General features: G+C 44.4%; 1 protein-coding gene across 1 annotated transcript in view; it reads right to left on the bottom strand.

Annotated features, from left to right (window-relative positions):
• dnah9l (dynein, axonemal, heavy polypeptide 9 like) overlaps positions 1-27500 on the bottom strand; it is a gene marked incomplete at both ends in the record, with an annotated part of 207600 nt that overhangs the window by 77759 nt on the left and 102341 nt on the right. Inside the window, 10 exons of the mRNA XM_084057033.1 lie at positions 17810-17869; positions 19384-19545; positions 20869-21011; positions 22207-22330; positions 22474-22636; positions 22852-22961; positions 23459-23542; positions 24076-24237; positions 24791-24892; positions 27490-27500. The exon at positions 27490-27500 is cut by the window's right edge and continues 127 nt beyond it. Coding sequence (XP_083913159.1) covers positions 17810-17869; positions 19384-19545; positions 20869-21011; positions 22207-22330; positions 22474-22636; positions 22852-22961; positions 23459-23542; positions 24076-24237; positions 24791-24892; positions 27490-27500 — 1121 coding nt within the window. The remainder of the gene's footprint in view (positions 1-17809; positions 17870-19383; positions 19546-20868; positions 21012-22206; positions 22331-22473; positions 22637-22851; positions 22962-23458; positions 23543-24075; positions 24238-24790; positions 24893-27489) is intronic.

The raw sequence follows: 27500 nt of genomic DNA, 5'->3' as shown, positions 1-27500 counted from the left end.
TGGGCGGGGTCTCGCCAAATTCGTCCCACGTACCCCCCCCCGCCCCCCCCCGATAGACCCTCTTGAGTCTAGGCTAGCCTCAATCAATCTATCAATCAATCAATCAATGCCAACAAGTAGAAATGTGCTCTGTGTACACGGCGTGTACACCTCCCACATTATGCTATGGGAAACGCCGTTTCTGATCATGTGACCTCCCGGGACGCTGTTTCTGGGCGGGGTCTCGCCAAATTCGTCCCACGTACCCCCCCCCCGCCCCCCCCCCGATAGACCCTCTTGAGTCTAGGCTAGCCTCAATCAATCTATCAATCAATCAATCAATGCCAACAAGTAGAAATGTGCTCTGTGTACACGGCGTGTACACCTCCCACATTATGCTATGGGAAACGCCGTTTCTGATCATGTGACCTCCCGGGACGCAGTTTCTGGGCGGGGTCTCGCCAAATTCGTCCCACGTACCCCCCCCCCGCCCCCCCCGATAGACCCTCTTGAGTCTAGGCTAGCCTCAATCAATCTATCAATCAATCAATCAATGCCAACAAGTAGAAATGTGCTCTGTGTACACGGCGTGTACACCTCCCACATTATGCTATGGGAAACGCCGTTTCTGATCATGTGACCTCCCGGGACGCTGTTTCTGGGCGGGGTCTCGCCAAATTCGTCCCACGTACCCCCCCGCCCCCCCTGATAGACCCTCTTGAGTCTAGGCTAGCCTCAATCAATCTATCAATCAATCAATCAATGCCAACAAGTAGAAATGTGCTCTGTGTACACGGCGTGTACACCTCCCACATTATGCTATGGGAAACGCCGTTTCTGATCATGTGACCTCCCGGGACGCTGTTTCTGGGCGGGGTCTCGCCAAATTCGTCCTACGTACCCCCCCCCGCCCCCCCCGATAGACCCTCTTGAGTCTAGGCTAGCCTCAATCAATCTATCAATCAATCAATCAATGCCAACAAGTAGAAATGTGCTCTGTGTACACGGCGTGTACACCTCCCACATTATGCTATGGGAAACGCCGTTTCTGATCATGTGACCTCCCGGGACGCTGTTTCTGGGCGGGGTCTCGCCAAATTCGTCCCACGTACCCCCCCCCGCCCCCCCCCGATAGACCCTCTTGAGTCTAGGCTAGCCTCAATCAATCTATCAATCAATCAATCAATGCCAACAAGTAGAAATGTGCTGTGTGTACACGGCGTGTACACCTCCCACATTATGCTATGGGAAACGCCGTTTCTGATCATGTGACCTCCCGGGACGCTGTTTCTGGGCGGGGTCTCGCCAAATTCGTCCCACGTACCCCCCCCCCGCCCCCCCCGATAGACCCTCTTGAGACTAGGCTAGCCTCAATCAATCTATCAATCAATCAATCAATGCCAACAAGTAGAAATGTGCTCTGTGTACACGGCGTGTACACCTCCCACATTATGCTATGGGAAACGCCGTTTCTGATCATGTGACCTCCCGGGACGCTGTTTCTGGGCGGGGTCTCGCCAAATTCGTCCCACGTACCCCCCCGACAGACCCTCTTGAGTCTAGGCTAGCCTCAATCAATCTATCAATCAATCAATCAATGCCAACAAGTAGAAATGTGCTCTGTGTACACGGCGTGTACACCTCCCACATTATGCTATGGGAAATGCCGTTTCTGATCATGTGACCTCCCGGGACGCTGTTTCTGGGCGGGGTCTCGCCAAATTCGTCCCACGTACCCCCCCCCGCCCCCCCCCGATAGACCCTCTTGAGTCTAGGCTAGCCTCAATCAATCTATCAATCAATCAATCAATGCCAACAAGTAGAAATGTGCTCTGTGTACACTGCGTGTACACCTCCCACATTATGCTATGGGAAACGCCGTTTCTGATCATGTGACCTCCCGGGACGCTGTTTCTGGGCGGGGTCTCGCCAAATTCGTCCCACGTACCCCCCCCCGCCCCCCCCCGATAGACCCTCTTGAGTCTAGGCTAGCCTCAATCAATCTATCAATCAATCAATCAATGCCAACAAGTAGAAATGTGCTCTGTGTACACGGCGTGTACACCTCCCACATTATGCTATGGGAAACGCCGTTTCTGATCATGTGACCTCCCGGGACGCTGTTTCTGGGCGGGGTCTCGCCAAATTCGTCCCACGTACCACCCCCCCGCCCCCCCCCGATAGACCCTCTTGAGTCTAGGCTAGCCTCAATCAATCTATCAATCAATCAATCAATGCCAACAAGTAGAAATGTGCTCTGTGTACACGGCGTGTACACCTCCCACATTATGCTATGGGAAACGCCGTTTCTGATCATGTGACCTCCCGGGACGCAGTTTCTGGGCGGGGTCTCGCCAAATTCGTCCCACGTATCCCCCCCCCCCCGCCCCCCCCGATAGACCCTCTTGAGTCTAGGCTAGCCTCAATCAATCTATCAATCAATCAATCAATGCCAACAAGTAGAAATGTGCTCTGTGTACACGGCGTGTACACCTCCCACATTATGCTATGGGAAACGCCGTTTCTGATCATGTGACCTCCCGGGACGCTGTTTCTGGGCGGGGTCTCGCCAAATTCGTCCCACGTACCCCCCCCCGCCCCCCCCGATAGACCCTCTTGAGTCTAGGCTAGCCTCAATCAATCTATCAATCAATCAATCAATGCCAACAAGTAGAAATGTGCTCTGTGTACACGGCGTGTACACCTCCCACATTATGCTATGGGAAACGCCGTTTCTGATCATGTGACCTCCCGGGACGCTGTTTCTGGGCGGGGTCTCGCCAAATTCGTCCCACGTACCCCCCCGACAGACCCTCTTGAGTCTAGGCTAGCCTCAATCAATCTATCAATCAATCAATCAATGCCAACAAGTAGAAATGTGCTCTGTGTACACGGCGTGTACACCTCCCACATTATGCTATGGGAAACGCCGTTTCTGATCATGTGACCTCCCGGGACGCTGTTTCTGGGCGGGGTCTCGCCAAATTCGTCCCACGTACCCCCCCGACAGACCCTCTTGAGTCTAGGCTAGCCTCAATCAATCTATCAATCAATCAATCAATGCCAACAAGTAGAAATGTGCTCTGTGTACACGGCGTGTACACCTCCCACATTATGCTATGGGAAACGCCGTTTCTGATCATGTGACCTCCCGGGACGCTGTTTCTGGGCGGGGTCTCGCCAAATTCGTCCCACGTACCCCCCCCCGCCCCCCCCCGATAGACCCTCTTGAGTCTAGGCTAGCCTCAATCAATCTATCAATCAATCAATCAATGCCAACAAGTAGAAATGTGCTCTGTGTACACGGCGTGTACACCTCCCACATTATGCTATGGGAAACGCCGTTTCTGATCATGTGACCTCCCGGGACGCTGTTTCTGGGCGGGGTCTCGCCAAATTCGTCCCACGTACCCCCCCCCCCGCCCCCCCCGATAGACCCTCTTGAGTCTAGGCTAGCCTCAATCAATCTATCAATCAATCAATCAATGCCAACAAGTAGAAATGTGCTCTGTGTACACGGCGTGTACACCTCCCACATTATGCTATGGGAAACGCCGTTTCTGATCATGTGACCTCCCGGGACGCTGTTTCTGGGCGGGGTCTCGCCAAATTCGTCCCACGTACCCCCCCGACAGACCCTCTTGAGTCTAGGCTAGCCTCAATCAATCTATCAATCAATCAATCAATGCCAACAAGTAGAAATGTGCTCTGTGTACACGGCGTGTACACCTCCCACATTATGCTATGGGAAACGCCGTTTCTGATCATGTGACCTCCCGGGACGCTGTTTCTGGGCGGGGTCTCGCCAAATTCGTCCCACGTACCCCCCCCCGTCCCCCCCGATAGACCCTCTTGAGTCTAGGCTAGCCTCAATCAATCTATCAATCAATCAATCAATGCCAACAAGTAGAAATGTGCTATAACATATACGTATATGTATATGTATATGTACATGTGACACTGATAAAGCTCAAAGGTCAGCAAAAAGACTGCAAAGGTCAACCCTGGTTATGTCGAATGGTGGGTTACATCAATAATCTACAACTTTTCAATAAGAAGTTATAGATTTTTGAAATAGTTCAAAGTTAAGCTTTTCTCACATTTTTCAAAAATATTTTTTTTAATTAAAAAACACGTTTTCAGACTCAGAAGAGGACGCTGAATCGAATGGGCTAGGTCTCGATTTTTTCTGACCCTTAGAAAGTGGTTTAAACAAGCAATAACGTTTAGTAAACTTGAAGCTTTTTTCACAAACATATTATTATTTTATTTTGACCCTTCCACCCTCTTATTTATATGATATTGAGTCGAATGGTAGGTTACATCAATAGTCTAAAATTGTTTAATAAGAAGTTATAGATTTTTGAAATAGTTCAAAGTTTAGCTTTTCTCACATTTTTTAAAAATATTTTATTTTTAAATTAAAAAACATCTTTTCAGACTCAAAAAAAGACGCTGAATTGAATGGGATAGGTCTCGATTTTCTAGGACCTTGGGAAATACAAACGGTCACCAAAAAGATTGGACGTTGACTTTTGTATAAAAAACGGATTTTGTTGAGCACAAAATCTGTAACTAATCACTCCAGATATTTTTTTTAAATCCGAAACTTCTCTCAATCCATATTGAGAGTAAGCCGGATTTTTTGGCACCGGCCCTGATTTTTTCTGACACTGATAAAGCTCAAAGTTCAGCGAAAAGACTGCAAAGGTCAACCCTCGTTACATTTTTAGAAATTGTATTTTTCTTCGAGACTCTGGCTTTAGACTAATTTGATGGCGCTGATTCCAAATATGCAAGTTTCTTTTTTCTCGGACAACAGGAAGTGCCTCAAAAGGCCACTTCCTGGTTGGTTTTAGGGTGTTCCAAGCCTGCGATTTCTCCGATATATTTTTTTTCCAAATCTACACGTAAAGTAATGCTAAAATTTGAAATAATCAAACCCTAATATCAAATCATGATTTAATTATCCCTTAATTGGCTATGGTTACGGCTTTGCTATCTCGCTCAATATCTCAAATACGATAAGGACTTAGGGTCCACTTTTTGGATAGGTTGTAGAGCTGGCTGAGACGCACATTTGGATGTCTTGTTTGTCCCGTTACGACACATTTCTATTTCTGACTTTGTCCTTTGATATGGTCTTAAGATATAAGACTCTATGTGCCTTCTGAAAGTGGAGGAGGTCAACTTAGGAGTGTCGTACCGGGACAAACAAGACATCCACGCGTGCGCCTTGGCGAGCTGTACAACATATCCGAAAGGTGGATTCTAAAAATGCAGACAATTTCGAGATATATCGTTTTATTGCGCGTAATAACTTGACATTTGACCCTAGCCAATTAAGGAGAATGGTAAGGCCGTGTGCGAGGAGAGTTATATGGGCGCGTTCGGGGCGACGCGCTGACCCAGAAACAGGTGTCCAATTTTGTTTTTACTCCTTTCAAACAGTTTTTCACTATTATCTCGGCCCCTAGGCTCTATGAGGCTATAAAAGACAGTACGTTACTGTGGCTCATGCAAAACTATGGCTCGTGAACACACAAGCTATGGCCGGTGTACACAGTGGTTACTCCCTATGGTCTGAGTATCTACAGGGCTGACAAGGGACTAGTAAAGTCTAATAGAGAGTATTAGAGTCTGCTAAAGCCTAGTACACTCTAGTCTAGCCTAGTCCAGCCTGTTCCATGCTAGTATGACCTATACCACCCTCCCCATGTCTGTTCTCCCAAGAGGCTAACTTTACTAGTCTCGGGTGCACTGTACTGTACTGTACTGTACTGTACTGTACTGTACTGTACTGTACTAGACTCTACTGGTCTCTAATAGGCTGTTTTAAGCTCTAGTAGGCTTTGCTGGGCTCTATGAGGCTATAAAAGACAGTACTTTACTGTGGCTCATGCAAAACTATGGCTCGTGAACACACAAGCTATGGCCCGTGTACACAGTGGTTACTCCCTATGGTCTGAGTATCTACAGGGCTGACAAGGGACTTGTAAAGTCTAATAGAGAGTATTAGAGTCTGCTAAAGCCTGGTACACTCTAGTCTAGCCTAGTCCAGCCTGTTCCATGCTAGTATGACCTATACCACCCTCCCCATGTCTGTTCTCCCAACAGGCTGGACTTTACTAGTCTCGGGTGCACTGTACTGTACTGTACTGTACTGTACTGTACTGTACTCTACTAGACTCTACTGGTCTCTAATAGGCTGTTTTAAGCTCTAGTAGGCTTTGCTAGGCTTTGCTGGGCTCTATGAGGCTATAAAAGACAGTACTTTACTGTGGCTCATGCAAAACTATGGCTCGTGAACACACAAGCTATGGCCCGTGTACACAGTGGTTACTCCCTATGGTCTGAGTATCTACAGGGCTGACAAGGGACTTGTAAAGTCTAATAGAGAGTATTAGAGTCTGCTAAAGCCTAGTACACTCTAGTCTAGCCTAGTCCAGCCTGTTCCATGCTAGTATGACCTATACCACCCTCCCCATGTCTGTTCTCCCAACAGGCTAACTTTACTAGTCTCGGGTGCACTGTACTGTACTGTACTGTACTGTACTGTACTGTACTGTACTGTACTGTACTAGACTCTACTGGTCTCTAATAGGCTGTTTTAAGCTCTAGTAGGCTTTGCTGGGCTCTATGAGGCTATAAAAGACAGTACTTTACTGTGGCTCATGCAAAACTATGGCTCGTGAACACACAAGCTATGGCCCGTGTACACAGTGGTTACTCCCTATGGTCTGAGTATCTACAGGGCTGACAAGGGACTATTAAAGTCTAATAGAGAGTATTAGAGTCTCTAGTCTAGCCTAGTCCAGCCTGTTCCATGCTAGTATGACCTATACCACCCTCCCCATGTCTGTTCTCCCAACAGGCTGGACTATACTAGTCTTGGGTGCACTGTACAGAACACAGAGAAAAAAAAACCTAAAACAGTAACTTCCGGGTGGTTTAACCACTTTCCCAAGGTTTTAGAAGGTCAAGATTGCCGTCATTCGATCCGGCGTCATCTAAATGGGGGCGGGGGGGGGGGGGGGGGGGGCAAGATTGCCATCATTCGATCCAGCGTCTTCAAAACGGGGGGGGGGGGGGGGGGGGGGTAATATATATTAGGTCACTTAAAAAATAAAAAAAAACATGCCCACCCCTGGAACAGGTAGTGAAATAAACCTAACTATTATCCCCCAACAGGGATTCAAACACCCCTAACCCTAACCCTAACCCTACAGCATTTTCTAACGCTGGTCTCTCATCAGAAGTTGGAAAAAAACAAAACAATCAAGCCCCCTTTGATGTCTGTGTCACATGTGCACGTGCCTGCAACAGATCAGAGGGTGGCAATTATAAGACACAGGTGTGTTAAAATGATGCAATCAAGGCTTTGACCAGCAGTGCAGACAGAGCTGTTGAAGGGTGAAGATCTTGAAGAGAAGCACAACTTAGAGTCTAGTACAGTACAGTACAGTACAGTACAATACAGTACAGTACAGTACAGTACAGTACAGTACAGTACAGTACAGTGCACCCGCGACTAGTAAAGTTAGCCTGTTCGGAGAACAGACATGGGGAGGGTGGTATAGGTCATACTAGCATGGAACAGGCTGGACTAGGCTAGACTAGAGTGCACTAGGCTTTAGCAGACTCTAATACTCTCTATTAGACTTTACTAGTCCCTTGTCAGCCCTGTAGATACTCAGACCATAGGGAGTAACCACTGTGTACACGGGCCATAGCTTGTGTGTTCACGAGCCATAGTTTTGCATGAGCCACAGTAAAGTACTGTCTTTTATAGCCTCATAGAGCCCAGCAAAGCCTACTAGAGCTTAAAACAGCCTATTAGAGACCAGTAGAGTCTAGTACAGTACAGTACAGTACAGTACAGTACAGTACAGTACAGTACAGTACAGTGCACCCGAGACTAGTAAAGTCCAGCCTGTTGGGAGAACAGACATGGGGAGGGTGGTATAGGTCATACTAGCATGGAACAGGCTGGACTAGGCTAGACTAGAGTGCACTAGGCTTTAGCAGACTCTAATACTCTCTATTAGACTTTACTAGTCCCTTGTCAGCCCTGTAGATACTCAGACCATAGGGAGTAACCACTGTGTACACGGGCCATAGCTTGTGTGTTCACGAGCCATAGTTTTGCATGAGCCACAGTAAAGTACTGTCTTTTATACCCTCATAGAGCCCAGCAAAGCCTAGCAAAGCCTACTAGAGCTTAAAACAGCCTATTAGAGACCAGTAGAGTCTAGTAGAGTACAGTACAGTACAGTACAGTACAGTACAGTGCACCCGAGACTAGTAAAGTCCAGCCTGTTGGGAGAACAGACATGGGGAGGGTGGTATAGGTCATACTAGCATGGAACAGGCTGGACTAGGCTAGACTAGAGTGCACTAGGCTTTAGCAGACTCTAATACTCTCTATTAGACTTTACTAGTCCCTTGTCAGCCCTATAGATACTCAGACCATAGTGAGTAACCACTGTGTACACGGGCCATAGCTTGTGTGTTCACGAGCCATAGTTTTGCATGAGCCACAGTAAAGTACTATCTTTTATACCCTCATAGAGCCCAGCAAAGCCTAGCAAAGCCAACTAGAGCTTAAAACAGCCTATTAGAGACCAGTAGAGTCTAGTACAGTACAGTACAGTACAGTACAGTACAGTGCACCCGAGACTAGTAAAGTCCAGCCTGTTGGGAGAACAGACATGGGGAGGGTGGTATAGGTCATACTAGCATGGAACAGGCTGGACTAGGCTAGACTAGAGTGCACTAGGCTTTAGCAGACTCTAATACTCTCTATTAGACTTTACTAGTCCCTTGTCAGCCCTATAGATACTCAGACCATAGGGAGTAACCACTGTGTACACGGGCCATAGCTTGTGTGTTCACAAGCCATAGTTTTGCATGAGCCACAGTAAAGTACTGTCTTTTATACCCTCATAGAGCCCAGCAAAGCCTAGCAAAGCCTGCTAGAGCTTAAAACAGCCTATTAGAGACCAGTAGAGTCTAGTACAGTACAGTACAGTACAGTACAGTACAGTACAGTACAGTACAGTACAGTACAGTGCACCCAAGACTAGTATAGTCCAGCCTGTTGGGAGAACAGACATGGGGAGGGTGGTATAGGTCATACTAGCATGGAACAGGCTGGACTAGGCTAGACTAGAGTGCACTAGGCTTTAGCAGACTCTAATACTCTCTATTAGACTTTACTAGTCCCTTGTCAGCCCTATAGATACTCAGACCATAGTGAGTAACCACTGTGTACACGGGCCATAGCTTGTGTGTTCACGAGCCATAGTTTTGCATGAGCCACAGTAAAGTACTATCTTTTATACCCTCATAGAGCCCAGCAAAGCCTAGCAAAGCCTACTAGAGCTTAAAACAGCCTATTAGAGACCAGTAGAGTCTAGTACAGTACAGTACAGTACAGTACAGTACAGTAAGCACCCGAGACTAGTAAAGTCCAGCCTGTTGGGAGAACAGACATGGGGAGGGTGGTATAGGTCATACTAGCATGGAACAGGCTGGACTAGGCTAGACTAGAGTGCACTAGGCTTTAGCAGACTCTAATACTCTCTATTAGACTTTACTAGTCCCTTGTCAGCCCTGTAGATACTCAGACCATAGGGAGTAACCACTGTGTACACGGGCCATAGCTTGTGTGTTCACGAGCCATAGTTTTGCATGAGCCACAGTAAAGTACTGTCTTTTATACCCTCATAGAGCCCAGCAAAGCCTAGCAAAGCCTACTAGAGCTTAAAACAGCCTATTAGAGACCAGTAGAGTCTAGTACAGTACAGTACAGTACAGTACAGTACAGTACAGTACAGTACAGTACAGTACAGTACAGTACAGTACAGTACAGTACAGTACAGTACAGTACAGTGCACCCAAGACTAGTATAGTCCAGCCTGTTGGGAGAACAGACATGGGGAGGGTGGTATAGGTCATACTAGCATGGAACAGGCTGGACTAGGCTAGACTAGAGTGCACTAGGCTTTAGCAGACTCTAATACTCTCTATTAGACTTTACTAGTCCCTTGTCAGCCCTATAGATACTCAGACCATAGTGAGTAACCACTGTGTACACGGGCCATAGCTTGTGTGTTCACGAGCCATAGTTTTGCATGAGCCACAGTAAAGTACTATCTTTTATACCCTCATAGAGCCCAGCAAAGCCTACTAGAGCTTAAAACAGCCTATTAGAGACCAGTAGAGTCTAGTACAGTACAGTACAGTACAGTACAGTACAGTAAGCACCCGAGACTAGTAAAGTCCAGCCTGTTGGGAGAACAGACATGGGGAGGGTGGTATAGGTCATACTAGCATGGAACAGGCTGGACTAGGCTAGACTAGAGTGCACTAGGCTTTAGCAGACTCTAATACTCTCTATTAGACTTTACTAGTCCCTTGTCAGCCCTGTAGATACTCAGACCATAGGGAGTAACCACTGTGTACACGGGCCATAGCTTGTGTGTTCACGAGCCATAGTTTTGCATGAGCCACAGTAAAGTACTATCTTTTATACCCTCATAGAGCCCAGCAAAGCCTAGCAAAGCCTACTAGAGCTTAAAACAGCCTATTAGAGACCAGTAGAGTCTAGTACAGTACAGTACAGTACAGTACAGTACAGTACAGTACAGTGCACCCGAGACTAGTAAAGTCCAGCCTGTTGGGAGAACAGACATGGGGAGGGTGGTATAGGTCATACTAGCATGGAACAGGCTGGACTAGGCTAGACTAGAGTGCACTAGGCTTTAGCAGACTCTAATACTCTCTATTAGACTTTACTAGTCCCTTGTCAGCCCTATAGATACTCAGACCATAGGGAGTAACCACTGTGTACACGGGCCATAGCTTGTGTGTTCACAAGCCATAGTTTTGCATGAGCCACAGTAAAATACTGTCTTTTATACCCTCATAGAGCCCAGCAAAGCCTAGCAAAGCCTGCTAGAGCTTAAAACAGCCTATTAGAGACCAGTAGAGTCTAGTACAGTACAGTACAGTACAGTACAGTACAGTACAGTACAGTACAGTACAGTACAGTACAGTACAGTGCACCCGAGACTAGTAAAGTCCAGCCTGTTGGGAGAACAGACATGGGGAGGGTGGTATAGGTCATACTAGCATGGAACAGGCTGGACTAGGCTAGACTAGAGTGCACTAGGCTTTAGCAGACTCTAATACTCTCTATTAGACTTTACTAGTCCCTTGTCAGCCCTGTAGATACTCAGACCATAGGGAGTAACCACTGTGTACACGGGCCATAGCTTGTGTGTTCACGAGCCATAGTTTTGCATGAGCCACAGTAAAGTACTGTCTTTTATAGCCTCATAGAGCCCAGCAAAGCCTACTAGAGCTTAAAACAGCCTATTAGAGACCAGTAGAGTCTAGTACAGTACAGTACAGTACAGTACAGTACAGTACAGTACAGTACAGTACAGTACAGTACAGTACAGTGCACCCGATACTAGTAAAGTTAGCCTGTTGGGAGAACAGACATGGGGAGGGTGGTATAGGTCATACTAGCATGGAACAGGCTGGACTAGGCTAGACTAGACTGTACTAGGCTTTAGCAGACTCTAATACTCTCTATTAGACTTTACAAGTCCCTTGTCAGCCCTGTAGATACTCAGACCATAGGGAGTAACCACTGTGTACACGGGCCATAGCTTGTGTGTTCACGAGCCATAGTTTTGCATGAGCCACAGTAAAGTACTATCTTTTATACCCTCATAGAGCCCAGCAAAGCCTAGCAAAGCCTACTAGAGCTTAAAACAGCCTATTAGAGACCAGTAGAGTCTAGTACAGTACAGTACAGTACAGTACAGTACAGTACAGTACAGTACAGTACAGTACAGTACAGTGCACCCGAGACTAGTAAAGTCCAGCCTGTTGGGAGAACAGACATGGGGAGGGTGGTATAGGTCATACTAGCATGGAACAGGCTGGACTAGGCTAGACTAGAGTGCACTAGGCTTTAGCAGACTCTAATACTCTCTATTAGACTTTACTAGTCCCTTGTCAGCCCTATAGATACTCAGACCATAGGGAGTAACCACTGTGTACACGGGCCATAGCTTGTGTGTTCACGAGCCATAGTTTTGCATGAGCCACAGTAAAGTACTGTCTTTTATACCCTCATAGAGCCCAGCTAAGCCTAGCAAAGCCTACTAGAGCTTAAAACAGCCTATTAGAGACCAGTAGAGTCTAGTACAGTACAGTACAGTACAGTGCACCCAAGACTAGTATAGTCCAGCCTGTTGGGAGAACAGACATGGGGAGGGTGGTATAGGTCATACTAGCATGGAACAGGCTGGACTAGGCTAGACTAGAGTGCACTAGGCTTTAGCAGACTCTAATACTCTCTATTAGACTTTACTAGTCCCTTGTCAGCCCTATAGATACTCAGACCATAGGGAGTAACCACTGTGTACACGGGCCATAGCTTGTGTGTTCACGAGCCATAGTTTTGCATGAGCCACAGTAAAGTACTATCTTTTATACCCTCATAGAGCCCAGCAAAGCCTAGCAAAGCCTACTAGAGCTTAAAACAGCCTATTAGAGACCAGTAGAGTCTAGTACAGTACAGTACAGTACAGTACAGTACAGTACAGTACAGTACAGTACAGTACAGTACAGTACAGTACAGTGCACCCGAGACTAGTAAAGTCCAGCCTGTTGGGAGAACAGACATGGGGAGGGTGGTATAGGTCATACTAGCATGGAACAGGCTGGACTAGGCTAGACTAGAGTGCACTAGGCTTTAGCAGACTCTAATACTCTCTATTAGACTTTACTAGTCCCTTGTCAGCCCTGTAGATACTCAGACCATAGGGAGTAACCACTGTGTACACGAGCCATAGCTTGTGTTCACGAGCCATAGTTTTGCATGAGCCACAGTAAAGTACTGTCTTTTATAGCCTCATAGAGCCCAGCAAAGCTTAGCAAAGCCTACTAGAGCTTAAAACAGCCTATTAGAGACCAGTAGAGTCTAGTACAGTACAGTACAGTACAGTACAGTACAGTACAGTACAGTACAGTACAGTACAGTGCACCCAAGACTAGTATAGTCCAGCCTGTTGGGAGAACAGACATGGGGAGGGTGGTGTAGGTCATACTAGCATGGAACAGGCTGGACTAGGCGGGAATTGGCGATAAACAGCGTCCCGGGAGGTCACACGATGGTAAACGCCATTTACCATAGCATAGTATGGGAGGTGTACACAATGTACACAGCCCATAGTTCTAATAGTAGGCTGTTTCCCATAGTATAGTGTGGGAGGTGTACACTGTTCACTTCTAATAGTTGTGGCTCATAGCCTGGCACCCTGTGGAATTATGATTGAACTGCAAGATAGGACCCTAAAATGTAAACAAAGGGAAAAACATCCGTGTGGGTAATCCGTAAAACCGATGGTCGAACAAGTGGTGTTCACGCGCAGAGGGGGGCCCACAGGACATTTAGAGTCCGCCCCCTGAATTTTCACGGCCCCACAGGCCGCACAGTGGGGCCTGGAAATTTGGACTGTTCACCGGCCATAGCCGCTATGGATGGTGAACACAAAAACCTATAAATGTAATAATAATAATAATAATAATAATAATAATAATAATAAATGTTTCTCATTCTGCTGGTACTTCACACTCACCTAAAATATAATAATAATAATAATAATAATAATAAATGTTTCTCATTCTGCTGGTACTTCACACTCACCTAAAATATAATATAATAATAATAATAATAATAAATGTTTCTCATTCTGCTGGTACTTCACACTCACCTAAAATATAATATAATAATAATAATAATAATAATAAATGTTTCTCATTCTGCTGGTACTTCACACTCACCTAAAATATAATATAATAATAATAATAATAATAAATGTTTCTCATTCTGCTGGTACTTCACACTCACCTAAAATATAATATAATAATAATAATAATAATAATAATAATAATAATAATAATAATAATAAATGTTTATCATTCTGCTGGTACTTCACACTCACCTAAAATATAATATAATAATAATAATAATAATAATAATAATAAATGTTTATCATTCTGCTGGTACTTCACACTCACCTAAAATGTAATATATTAATAATAATAATAATAATAATAATAATAATAAATGTTTCTCATTCTGCTGGTACTTCACACTCACCTAAAATATAATATAATAATAATAATAATAATAATAATAATAATAATAATAATAATAAATGTTTCTCATTCTGCTGGTACTTCACACTCACCTAAAATATAATAATAATAATAATAATAATAATAATAAATGTTTCTCATTCTGCTGGTACTTCACACTGACCTAAAATATAATATAATAATAATAATAATAATAAATGTTTCTCATTCTGCTGGTACTTCACACTCACCTAAAATATAATATAATAATAATAATAATAACTAGAAAAAGTGCTCCTCGGAGCACAACTCTCCGCTGTTGGGAATGTTGGGAATGTTCTATCTGTATAAGTGTCCTATCCCTCCTGTCTGTATAAGTGCCTTATCCGTCCTGTCTATGTAAGTGTCCTATCCGTCCTGTCTGTGTAAGTGTCCTATCCGTCCTGTCTGTATAAGTGTCCTACCCCTCCTGTCTGTATAAGTGTCTTATCCGTCCTGTCTATGTAAGTGTCCTATCCGTCCTGTCTGTGTAAGTGTCCTATCCGTCCTGTCTGTGTAAGTGTCCTATCCGTCCTGTCTGTGCAAGTGTCCTATCCAATTGTTACAGTATCCGCCATTTCTCAACCATTTCGTGATTGTTCCTGTCTTACCTCACTCTTACCAGACTTGTGTTGGGAATGTTGGGAATGTTCTAATTCTTATGTTCTAACTGTCCTATCCATCCTGTCTGTATAAGTGTCCTATCCGTCTGTATAAGTGTCCTATCCGTCTTGTCTGTATAAGTGTCCTATCCGTCCTGTCTATGTAAGTGTCCTATCCCTCCTGTCTGTGTAAGTGTCCTATCCCTCCTGTCTGTATAAGTGTCCTATCCGTCCTGTCTGTATACTGTAAGTGTCCTATCCGTCCTGTCTGTATACTGTAAGTGTCCTATCCGTCCTGTCTGTGTAAGTGTCATATCCCTCCTGTCTATGCAAGTGTCCTATCCGTCCTGTCTGTGTAAGTGTTCTATCCGTCCTGTCTGTATAAGTGTCCTATCCGTCCTGTCTGTATAAGTGTCCTATCCGTCCTGTCTGTATAAGTGTCCTATCCGTCCTGTCTGTGTACTGTAAGTGTCCTATCCGTCTGTGTAAGTGTCATATCCCTCCTGTCTATATAAGTGTCCTATCTGCCAATTATGTATCAGCCATGCAGCCATTTCGTGATGGTTCCTGTCTTACCTCACTTTGACAGTGGCAAAGACACTGTCAAAGTGATGCCATGTATTTATACAGTATTTCACCGTATTGTCACGTGTCACGTGAGGCTTGACCAATCGGTGTGTCATATTTAGAAAGTGAAAACAATACTCTCCTGCGGAGAGTAATAATAATAAATGTTTCTCATTCTGCTGGTACTTCACACTCACCTAAAATATAATATAATAATAATAATAATAATAATAAATGTTTCTCATTCTGCTGGTACTTCACACTCACCTAAAATATAATATAATAATAATAATAATAATAAATGTTTCTCATTCTGCTGGTACTTCACACTCACCTAAAATATAATATAATAATAATAATAATAATAATAATAATAAATGTTTCTCATTCTGCTGGTACTTCACACACTCCACATACCTCCAAGACCTGTCACAGACTGTTGATCAGAGCTATGGCTATGTTTTAGACATCTTACCTCACCTCCATCAGTGATCACACTCTATGTTTTAGTCATCTTACCTCACCTCCATCAGTGATCACACTCTATGTTTTAGTCATCTTACCTCACCTCCATCAGTGATCACACTCTATGTTTTAGTCATCTTACCTCACCTCCATCAGTGATCACACTCTATGTTTTAGTCATCTTACCTCACCTCCATCAGTGATCACACTCTATGTTTTAGACATCTTACCTCACCTCCATCAGTGATCACACTCTATGTTTTAGTCATCTTACCTCACCTCCATCAGTGATCAGACTCTATGTTTTAGACATCTTACCTCACCTCCATCAGTGATCACACTCTATGTTTTAGTCATCTTACCTCACCTCCATCAGTGATCACACTCTATGTTTTAGACATCTTACCTCACCTCCATCAGTGATCACACTCTATGTTTTAGACATCTTACCTCACCTCCATCAGTGATCACACTCTATGTTTTAGTCATCTTACCTCACCTCCATCAGTGATCAGACTCTATGTTTTAGACATCTTACCTCACCTCCATCAGTGATCACACTCTATGTTTTAGACATCTTACCTCACCTCCATCAGTGATCACACTCTATGTTTTAGACATCTTACCTCACCTCCATCAGTGATCAGACTCTATGTTTCACCTCCATCAGTGATCAGACTCTATGTTTCACCTCCATCAGTGATCAGACTCTATGTTTTAGACATCTTACCTCACCTCCATCAGTGATCACACTCTATGTTTTAGACATCTTACCTCACCTCCATCAGTGATCAGACTCTATGTTTCACCTCCATCAGTGATCAGACTCTATGTTTCACCTCCATCAGTGATCACACTCTATGTTTTAGTCATCTTACCTCACCTCTATCAGTGATCACACTCTATGTTTTAGACATCTTACCTCACCTCCATCAGTGATCACACTCTATGTTTTAGTCATCTTACCTCACCTCCATCAGTGATCACACTCTATGTTTTAGACATCTTACCTCACCTCCATCAGTGATCACACTCTATGTTTTAGACATCTTACCTCACCTCCATCAGTGATCACACTCTATGTTTTAGACATCTTACCTCACCTCCATCAGTGATCACACTCTATGTTTTAGACATCTTACCTCACCTCCATCAGTGATCACACTCTATGTTTTAGACATCTTACCTCACCTCCATCAGTGATCACACTCTATGTTTTAGACATCTTACCTCACCTCCATCAGTGATCACACTCTGTTTTAGACATCTTACCTCACCTCCATCAGTGATCACACTCTATGTTTTAGACCTCTTACCTCACCTCCATCAGTGATCACACTCTATGTTTTAGACATCTTACCTCACCTCCATCAGTGATCAGACTCTCAGCTTGATTGATTCTCTGATTCGCCTATCCGACCCTCAGCCTGATCTGGCAGGTTGCCATAGCAACCAGATACAGGAAGTCTGACCTCTTTATCACACGACCAAGGTTGGGAGGTTGGGACCAGAGGTTAGGACCGGAGAGGAGAGGAGAGGAGAGGAGAGGAGAGGAGAGGAGAGGAGAGGAGAGGAGAGGAGAGGAGAGGAGAGGAGAGCAGAGGAGAGGACAGAGGGGCCGGACTTCGCATGACGTGTGTGCAGAGTGACTAGGCCAGCAAAGGCCGGAGATATACATGGACCTTTTTCTCCAGATCATTGGAGAGGGACGGAATTGACGTTTTTTGGGCTGACATCACATCCTTCCATTCCCTTTTAAAGGGTCCTAGGATCATTCCTAAGTTACGTTAGAGCGCCCCTTGTGGGAAGATTTTTTTTTTTTTTTTAAACGTAGATTTGTGTTTATGGCACTCGATGTGTTAATACCTGGCACAGAATGTGTAGTCTGTCTGAAATGTCTTTATTAGGAACGATGAATCCTCTCCTTTTCAAGGGGCTCCGCAGTACTTGAGTACATGTACTTAGTTACTATCCACCACTGAACTTGAACTTACCTCGTTAACACTGGTGTGGGCGTAGGAGATGAAGTCACTGATGGAGGCGCGGACGTGAGGCTGTGATTGGCAGAAAATGACATCAAATGGTCACATGTTACATTATGGTCACATGTTACATTATGGTCACATGTTACATTAGGTCACATGTTACATTAGGTCACATGTTACATTATGGTCAAATAAATCCTCACCTTCCTAAAATAATCGTGGCATTTTTTTTCTGTGGCCTAAATAATCTCTTCATGACTCTGTCCATCTCTGGTAAAACGTGGTCTGGTGATGGTCAGACTAATTGTGAACGTTCAGAGCATACTTGCCAGCAGTAGCCAGATATGAAGATTCCTATAAATGAAGACGATCAACCTATGAAGTCTGACAGCATAGAATCTCTCCTAGACGGCTATAAACGGAGATTCCTAACACACCTAGCTCTGACATCAGATATCCATCTGTATCCATATATAGAGATAACCGAAACATCCAGGACTGACATCATAGTCCCAGATTATGACATCATAGTCCCAGATTATGGGCATACCTGACACAGCCCACTCCATATATGGATATGACTGACATCTCCATAATGTCACTAGCACCGCGGCCCAACGTATAAAGGCAAAGGGACCCCCGGGTTAAGGCAAAGGGACCCCCGGGTTAAAGGAGACACACCATGAATTTCACTTTTTTTTTTTTTTTTTTTTGGGCTCCCCAGTGTCTCTTGTACCCCAAAAAATATATATTTTTAACATTCAGTCATTCATTCTCATTTCAGAGATTTTCAGAATGGGCGTGTCTGAACAGGCCATCTCAGAATGGCATGTTTGCTTACATCACGAAACTTTCTGCCCATGTATTTTGACAGACAGAATTGCTCAGTAGCACCCCTCTGCCCAACAGGACGTTTTGGTATTGCAGCTGAAAGTGCTTTATAAGCCTGAGAGAATTGACTTGGGATGAGTATAGCTGAGTGTTGATTTAGGCTCAACCCTTCTGAAAATGGTTTGAGGGACATACACCATATGATATTAAATATAAAAAAAAATGTTTAAATTCATGGTGTGTCTCCTTTAAGGCAGTGTCCTCAGCGATGCTGGAAGATCATCTTAAGTCTTTCCAGAGTAGCGACTAGCTGGCCTTACAAAGCAGTTAGGCTTCACAGTGTTTTAACCAACCAGCCCGTTATATGTTTTGTAATCACTGTAGATATCAGTCTGTGTGGAACCTGCATTTCCACGGGGCAGATTGACAAAAATGCCTCTGGTGATAAACCCGCCCCATATATGCATCCTGGGCCCTGATTGGTGCCCCACAACTTCGGGGCAGGGAAATCCAATCACAGCTGAGCGGGGCCAGGCTAGATCTTTGTATGATAGGAACTTTATTTATTAAACTTTTGTATTCGTCTCAACGGTCTATGTATCTATTAACCTCCGGTCCAGGGATCTAGAGCTGACAGACTGTTATTATTATTGTTATTATTATTATAATTATATATTAACCTCTAGTCCAGGGATCTTGTCTATGAAGGTAGAGCTGACAGACTGTTATTATTATTATTATTATATATTAACCTCTAGTCCAGGGATCTTGTCTATGAAGGTAGAGCTGACAGACTGCAGAGCAGACTGAGGCCAGGAATGGAACCAGTCGATGGCCGTACAGTTCACCAGAGCCGGGAACTTACGGGCGCGTGTCCGCAGAGTGAAGCCCACCGGGGAGAAACACAGCACCACCTGGTGGTGGAGGAGGGGAGTGGAGGAGAGAGACAGGAGATTAAACTTGATTTTATCAGCTCACAGGTTGTCAGAATTATGGCTCTATATGCACAGCAGTTGTTGCTCTAATCTTTAAAGGTTTCATGACGTTCAGTTTTACAACACGTGTAGAAAGTTCTAACAAAAAGATCCACTCCATTGATCCATGGCAGGTGTTTTTCTCTCACATTTCTAAAGCCTTTTCAACTGCAATGAAAAAATATTTGCCAGCGGGTGTCGCTGGTGAGGGATTTTGCCTGTCAATCATCGCCCAAAAAAACCCAAAAAACGTAAAAAAATAAAAAAGTGAAAATGAATGTCGTAGAACCTTTAAAACATATGACCAAACATGTGCGACGCATTGAGAGCTTGTAGATCGGCTATTTTCGCTGAACAACATGCTTCCACAGAAGACATGCCCGAGGCTCACACTGCCATTTGCCGAGTATGACGAGTTGTGTGTTTTCAGTGGTTTTCCACTAGATGGCGCTGTTCGAAGCAAAGCAGCAGCACGTCACGTGATCGCTAAAGAAACCCCAGCCCGTTCACTCCCTTGTCAGCCTGATCGCCAGAGAATTAGTATACATTGCACGGATTTGTGCACGTCATTCCATGCATAGTCGCCTAGAAACCCCCAAGTCCCACGGTGGGCGTAACCAGTCGCAACCCGGAAAAACCAGGAAGTAGAGCAGTCCCCACAACAAAATGTACGATTCTGTGCCTATCGGTACGTAACTCAAACAGCGCTGAGTAGGCTCAAGGGAATGTCGCAATGTTCAGGACGGCAACTCGCTCGCTTTAGCTCGCTCGGTGGTCCTTCACACGGCGACAATTCCCTTGAGACTGCGCGCCTCCGAAATGGTTCAGTCACAATGGGGGAGATGTGAGGCGGCTCTGCACGGAATTTGTGGTTTTCCAGTAGTCTATGCACGGATTTTGAGAAACGTTGAAAAACGTTCAATGAGAACGTTTCCTCTGGCGATCGGGTTGCCCTTGTTATTCCATTTGGAGAAATAGTTTTTCTGTTGCTTTCTGGTGAAAACAATCCACATCCAACGGGCCATAACTATGAAACGAATTATCCCGACCGCCCCAGGATCAAAGATTTGAGTTAAAAATGTTCGCTTTAAAAATATATAGATATTCAAAGAGTTGCGCAAATGATCACGATTTTACAAAAAAAAGCTTGTAGATCTGCTATTTTTGAACAGCCAAAGTATAAAAATAATGGTTTAAAGTGGTAACACAGATACGTTCCAGGTCTTAATGGTTTAACGGCCAACAAAAACGTTCCTTTCAGACCTTCAGCTGCCGTCGGATCCTCTCTATGAAGAAGCTCCAGCAGCTCTCCTTGGAGTCGTCCACACCCAGAGCTCTGAGCTCCACACGGAGGGACTTCTTGATCATGTCCACTTCCTCATCACTGAACAGGTCCGGGATGTCCCCTACAAGACACCATACATGTTATATATGTCTATAATGTCCCCTACAGGACACCATACATGTTATACATGTCTATAATGTCCCCTACAGGGCACCATACAGGTTATATATGTCTATAATGTCCCCTACAGGACACCATACATGTTATACATGTCTATAATGTCCCCTACAGGACACCATACAGGTTATATATGTCTATAATGTCCCCTACAGGGCACCATACAGGTTATATATGTCTTTAATGTCCACCTCCTCATCACTGAACAGGTCCAGGATGTCCCCTACAGGCATTGATGTAGACTCTACATCAATGTAGACTCTACATCAATGCCTGTACTCTACATTGTAGAGTAACCAAGTACATTTACTCAAGTACTGTACAATTTTGATTCATCTCTGAGGCAAATATTATACTTTTACTCCACTACATTACATTACAGTCATTTAGCAGGTCTACGCTTTTATCTAAAGCGACTTACAATAAGTGAATTCAACAAGGAAACTACTAATCACCAGAAGTCTGAAGTGCATTCTCTTCTAAAACAAGCAACTAAGAGTATACAGTGCTAAGGTAAAAGTGCAATATGTCAGCTTCCTACTTTCTTAAACAGATGAGACAAATAGGAAAATCAAATGAGTATGAGATAAAACAAATAAGTGTATCAAATAAACACGATCCAATAAAACAAGAAGTTCGTACAACTAGTTAACAACAAGTAGAGAAGGTGAAGAGGAAGGGTAGTGTTTCCTGAAGAGGTGGGTTTTCAGCCTGCGGTGAAAGATGGGCAGTGACTCTGCTGTCCTGACATCAGTGACTCTGCTGTCCTGACATCAGTGGGGAGTTCAGAAAATAGAAACAAGTCGACATCGAACCTGATGCTAATGGTGGTGTAACCAAACCTGATGCTAACGGTGGTGTAACCAAACCTGATGCTAACGGTGGTGTAACCAAACCTGATGCTAACGGTGGTGTAACCAAACCTGATGCTAACGGTGGTGTAACCAAACCTGATGCTAATGGTGGTGTAACCAAACCTGATGCTAACGGTGGTGTAACCAAACCTGATGCTAACGGTGGTGTAACCAAACCTGATGCTAACGGTGATGTAACCAAACCTGATGCTAACGGTGGTGTAACCAAACCTGATGCTAACGGTGGTGTAACCAAACCTGATGCTAACGGTGGTGTAACCAAACCTGATGCCAGCATGTCGTTGATCAGCACCAGGAAACGTTCGTCCGGGATCTGAGCGTCTGTGTGGAGGAACACCGTCCCGATGTTCTTCACCCCCACCTTGATGTAGAGCGCTGCTATGTCCCCCTAGTGGTAAGGAGACAGAACAACAACATGATGTACAGAGCTGCTATGTCCCCCTAGAGGACAGAGACAGAACAACAGCATGGTGTACAGAGCTGCTATGTCCCCCTACTGGTAAGGAGACAACACAACACGGCTGTGCTCACCCTCAGGTCGTTGATGCTGTAGCCTTTCCTCAGGGTGATCTGGAAGACCTCCAGAGAGCTGAGGAAAGCTGCCAACCTGCACAGACTCTGTTTCCCACTGCCGCCCACGCCCACGAGCAAGGCATTACCATGAGGAGCCTCCAGGATGCGGCTGATTCTACACCTAGAGTACAAACACCAACCATCAGTTAATATGACACCTAGAGTACAAACACCAACCATCAGTTAATATGACATCTACAATACAATACAAATGTGTGTGTGTGTGTGTGTGTGTGTGTGTGTGTGTGTGTGTGTGTGTGTGTGTGTGTGTGTGTGTGTGTGTGTGTGTGTGTGTGTGTGTGTGTGTGTGTGTGTGTGTGTGTGTGTGTATCTTACACATGTTGCATGGCCTCCTCAAACAGCACCAGGTTCATAACAGCATGCAGTTCATTATAATGCTCCAGAGCGTCTGTCAGAGTCTTGTGAAGCTTCTCCCAGTCTGATGCCTTCAAAAAAGAAAAACACAGATAGACAAATCACCTGGAACTCACTGTGGAACAACCTCATGTCTTCACTGATACCTTTACACTGTGGAACAACCTCATGTCTTCACTGATATCTTTACACTGTGGAACAACCTCATGTCTTCACTGATACCTTTACACTGTGGAACAACCTCATGTCTTCACTGATATATTTACACTGTGGAACAACCTCATGTCTTCACATGTCTTTTGGACAAAATCTGTAGGAGTCAAAGAATGAGTTTTGCAAAAATCGGCCTCCTGGTGGCGCTATGACAGGACCATGTGAAACATTTGGGGCAGAGGTTCTGCTCTGGCATCCATGGAGTGTGTGTGCACAGTTTCACTGCGATCAGGCCAACGGTGCCGGAGATTAGCTGTCCACAGAATGACACACGGATGGACGGACGGACTGGGGGTAAAACATAGTCTCTCGCCATGCCTTCGGCCTGGCGGAGACAATAATAATAATATAATACCTGGTGGTAGCGAGGCTCTCCCACCCCAAGGGCAAAGTGACAGTACACCAGAGGCTGGTGGATGAAGATGGACTCGTCGATGGACTAGAAAAGAGGAGAGATCAATCAGTTTCATGCAGGGGTCTTCAACAGGGGGTCCGGGACCCTTAGGGGGTCCTCAGAGTCACTACAGGGGGGGAGGGGTTAACCACTCAACCCCTAGCATCCCTATACTGAGGGGAACATTAGCCAAAGATAGCAGATCTGCTGCGAGGCCTTGTGAGCTTGTAGATCGGCATTTTTTTGGCAAAGAGGTTTGGTGTAGACCAAGTACAAAGAACAATGGTCATGTTTACTAAGTATTGAGGGTTTAAGTGGTTAATTGTCTGAAAATACACATTTAACATGAATCCAATATGTCTGTGCTTTAGTTACTTTCTCACTGTTGGCTTTGAAAAATATATGTATTCAAAGATGTTCACAAATCTTCAAGATTAAAAAAATAGCAGATCTGCAAGCTCGCAGCTCTATGATCTATGATCTATGATCTATGTTCTATGATCTGCTACTTTTGAATATCTCAAAGTATAACATAATGGTTATGGCTAAAAATCTATCTATTCATCCATCCATCTCACCTCAAAGTATCTCTTGCCAGTGTCCAGGAGGATCTTGGTGAACAGTTCCTCGTCCTTCTCCTCCATCAGTTTGTCAGAGTAAACCCTGGAGCTCTCATGGAGCCAGAGGTGGACCAGGTCTATGGGATACCGTATGCACTGAGGCAGGGCGAACAGGATGCCCTACACACACACACACACACACACACACACACACACACACACACACACACACACACACACACACACACACACACACACACACACACACACACACACACACACACACACACACACACACACACACACACACACACAAAATGGACATATGGACATGTATCTGAGATGTTAATGGACAGATGAACATGTATCTGAGGTGGACATTATGGTACCTGGAAGATATTGGACAGGTCTCTATAAGGTTAATACATGTTGTAATGGACAGATGGACATGTCTATAAGGTTAATGGACAGATGGACATGTCTATAAGGTTAATGGACAGATGGACATGTCTATAAGGTTAATGGACAGATGGACATGTCTATAAGGTTAATGGACAGATGGACATGTCTCTAAGGTGGACATATAGTACCTGGAAGATATTGGACAGGTCTCTATAAGGTTAATACATGTTGTAATGGACAGATGGACATGTCTATGAGGTTAATGGACAGATGGACATGTCTATAAGGTTAATGGACAGATGGACATGTCTCTAAGGTGGACAGATAGTACCTGGAAGATATTGGACAGGTCTCGGAGGTTGAAGATGTAGTGGAAGCGGATGGCCGTGGGCAGGAAGTTCTGACTGACCTTCTGATGGAGACAGATGGCTGCCTGGAGGAACACAACCAACCACACCCATGACCACACCCATGACCACACCCATGTGAACTCTATTATGAATCAACCACACCCATGTGAACTCTATTATGAACCAACCACACCCATGACCACACCCATGTGAACTCTATTATGAATCAACCACGCCCATGTGAACTCTATTATGGTTGATTAGATTAGATTGTATTAGACGTCATACAGGAAAAACACATGTTACATCATGTTCATCTGAGAAACGTCAAGGATACAAACACAAGAAAGTCGTGTGACTTGTTTCCATTGTGGTCCTTGGTCTGAGACACAATTCATTACACCAACATACAGACAGAACAGCAATAAATGAAACACTCTAGAGCTACACTGTATACATACATACAAATGATCACATTACTAATATAAGTGACCCTACTATTCTGAAACCTTTTCTAAAAGCCATACTTTAACCCTTATCTTAAAAAGGAGATGGCTGCTGATGCTCTTTATGTTTGATTGATTGATGTACTTTATTTAGTAAGACATGAGAATAACAGTACATGGAAGTACAAATTCACAATACAAGGTCTACTAAACTGGCAGACTCAGGGGCCATTTTAGAATTGCAGCCTCCTTTGAAGGTGTATCTTTAGGGCAGTTTTGAAATCGAGTAGGGTTTTACTCCTTTTGGTAGGGCATTCCACATTCTTGATGATCAGGGGTTTACTGCTCCTCCAAATCTAAATGAGCATTTTCCCATTTCAGTGAATGTAGACATGGTCAGGTCTGTGGTCAGGTCTGTAGACATGGTCAGGTCTGTAGACATGGTCAGGTCTGTGGTCAGGTCTGTAGACATGGTCAGGTCTGTGGTCAGGTCTGTAGACATGGTCAGGTCTGTGGTCAGGTCTGTAGACATGGTCAGGTCTGTGGTCAGGTCTGTAGACATGGTCAGGTCTGTAGACATGGTCAGGTCTGTGGTCAGGTCTGTAGACATGGTCAGGTCTGTGGTCAGGTCTGTAGACATGGTCAGGTCTGTAGACATGGTCAGGTCTGTGGTCAGGTCTGTAGACATGGTCAGGTCTGTGGTCAGGTCTGTAGACATGGTCAGGTCTGTGGTCAGGTCTGTAGACATGGTCAGGTCTGTAGACATGGTCAGGTCTGTAGATCTGTAGAGCTTGTAGATCTGCTATTTTCAAACATTTTAGTACTTTTACTTTTGGAGCTTTAAGTACATTTTGATACCAATACTTTTGTACTTTTACTCAAGTACATTTTGAATTCCGGACTTGTACTTGTAACAGAGTATTTCTACATTGCCAGTGTTGCAGTGCAGATGTGGTATGTGGTTGCACTGTGTTTTAATGACGTGACGCGCACGTGGCTTAACACCTACAACAACAGCTCACACAATGGACCGTTGATATGCATCTAGGTCATTCCTATGTTCATCCACCTGGTGTGAGTCGGGAGTCTTTGTAAACTTTATTGAGGTGTGAATTTAAAGTGGTTTTAAATCTATGCGTGTGCCTGAGCGTGCTCCTGGTCAAAGAGGTTCCTGTACGGCATGCAAGGCCGTCCCATGAGCATTGCACCCCTGTACATTACAGTATTGATACTTTTACTTAAAGGTAGGGTAAGTGATATTTTTTGGTTAAAACAAAAAGTATTTTGTTAAAAGGTTAAAATACTATATTGTGATAGTAATCATTGCTATAGAGTGTTTGTTCAGTAACAGGAGTCTCCCCGTCTCTCCAGCTCTTTAATAAACAGAAAACACATTTTTCGGTAGGTGTCAAAATCTCAGCCAATCAGGAGAAAGTACACATTTTTAAGCTTAATTTGTATAGTGTTCCAGTTCCAATTTTGTCTGCTCATTTCTTAGTGTCATCACTTCCAATTTCACTTGTTTAATCTATATCCTGATTGAGTTCTCTGTCCTGGTTGGATAACATTGGAAATGAAACTGAAACTGAAACAAAAATGTATTTTCTGTTTTATAAAGAGCTGGAGAGACAAGGAGACTCCTTTTACTGAACAAACACTCTATAGCAATGAGTACTATCAGGATATAGAGCTATTTAACACTTATTTTAACCAACGCAAATCACTTACCCTACCTCTAAGTAAATCATTTGAGTACTTTTTCCACCACTGGATGTCGATATTATGCACCAGTTTCAGCTGTGGTTGAACTGACCCAACCAACCCAACTGTTCCAACATGGTCCCTCACAGATACTGTTAGGCCCTAAGACAAGCCTGACCAGCCTGTTACTGTAGGGGCCCCAAGACAAGCCTGACCAGCCTGTTACTGTATAGGCCCTAAGACAAGCCTGACCAGTCTGTTTTGAGAAACCTGCACCTTCTCTTTTAGCTCTTTTAGCTCTTCTACCTCAGTGCTAGGTATACTCGTAGTTGCTTGTTTTAGAAGAGAATGCACTTAATACTTCTGGTGATTAGAAGTTTCTGCTACATGACTGTAATGTAATGTTAGGTCTTTGGTTAGGTCACCGTACCATGAGCCAATAGCAAAGCGTATGACTCACCAAACAATGATGAGTCATATGCTTTAGACAGACAGACAGACAGACAGACAGACAGACAGACAGGCAGACAGACCTGGATGAGGG

This window comes from Gymnoscopelus microlampas (genome assembly GCF_963454915.1).
Source record: "Gymnoscopelus microlampas genome assembly, chromosome: 5".
Taxonomy (NCBI): Eukaryota; Metazoa; Chordata; class Actinopteri; order Myctophiformes; family Myctophidae; genus Gymnoscopelus; species Gymnoscopelus microlampas.
This window is presented reverse-complemented; position numbering and strand designations above follow the sequence as displayed.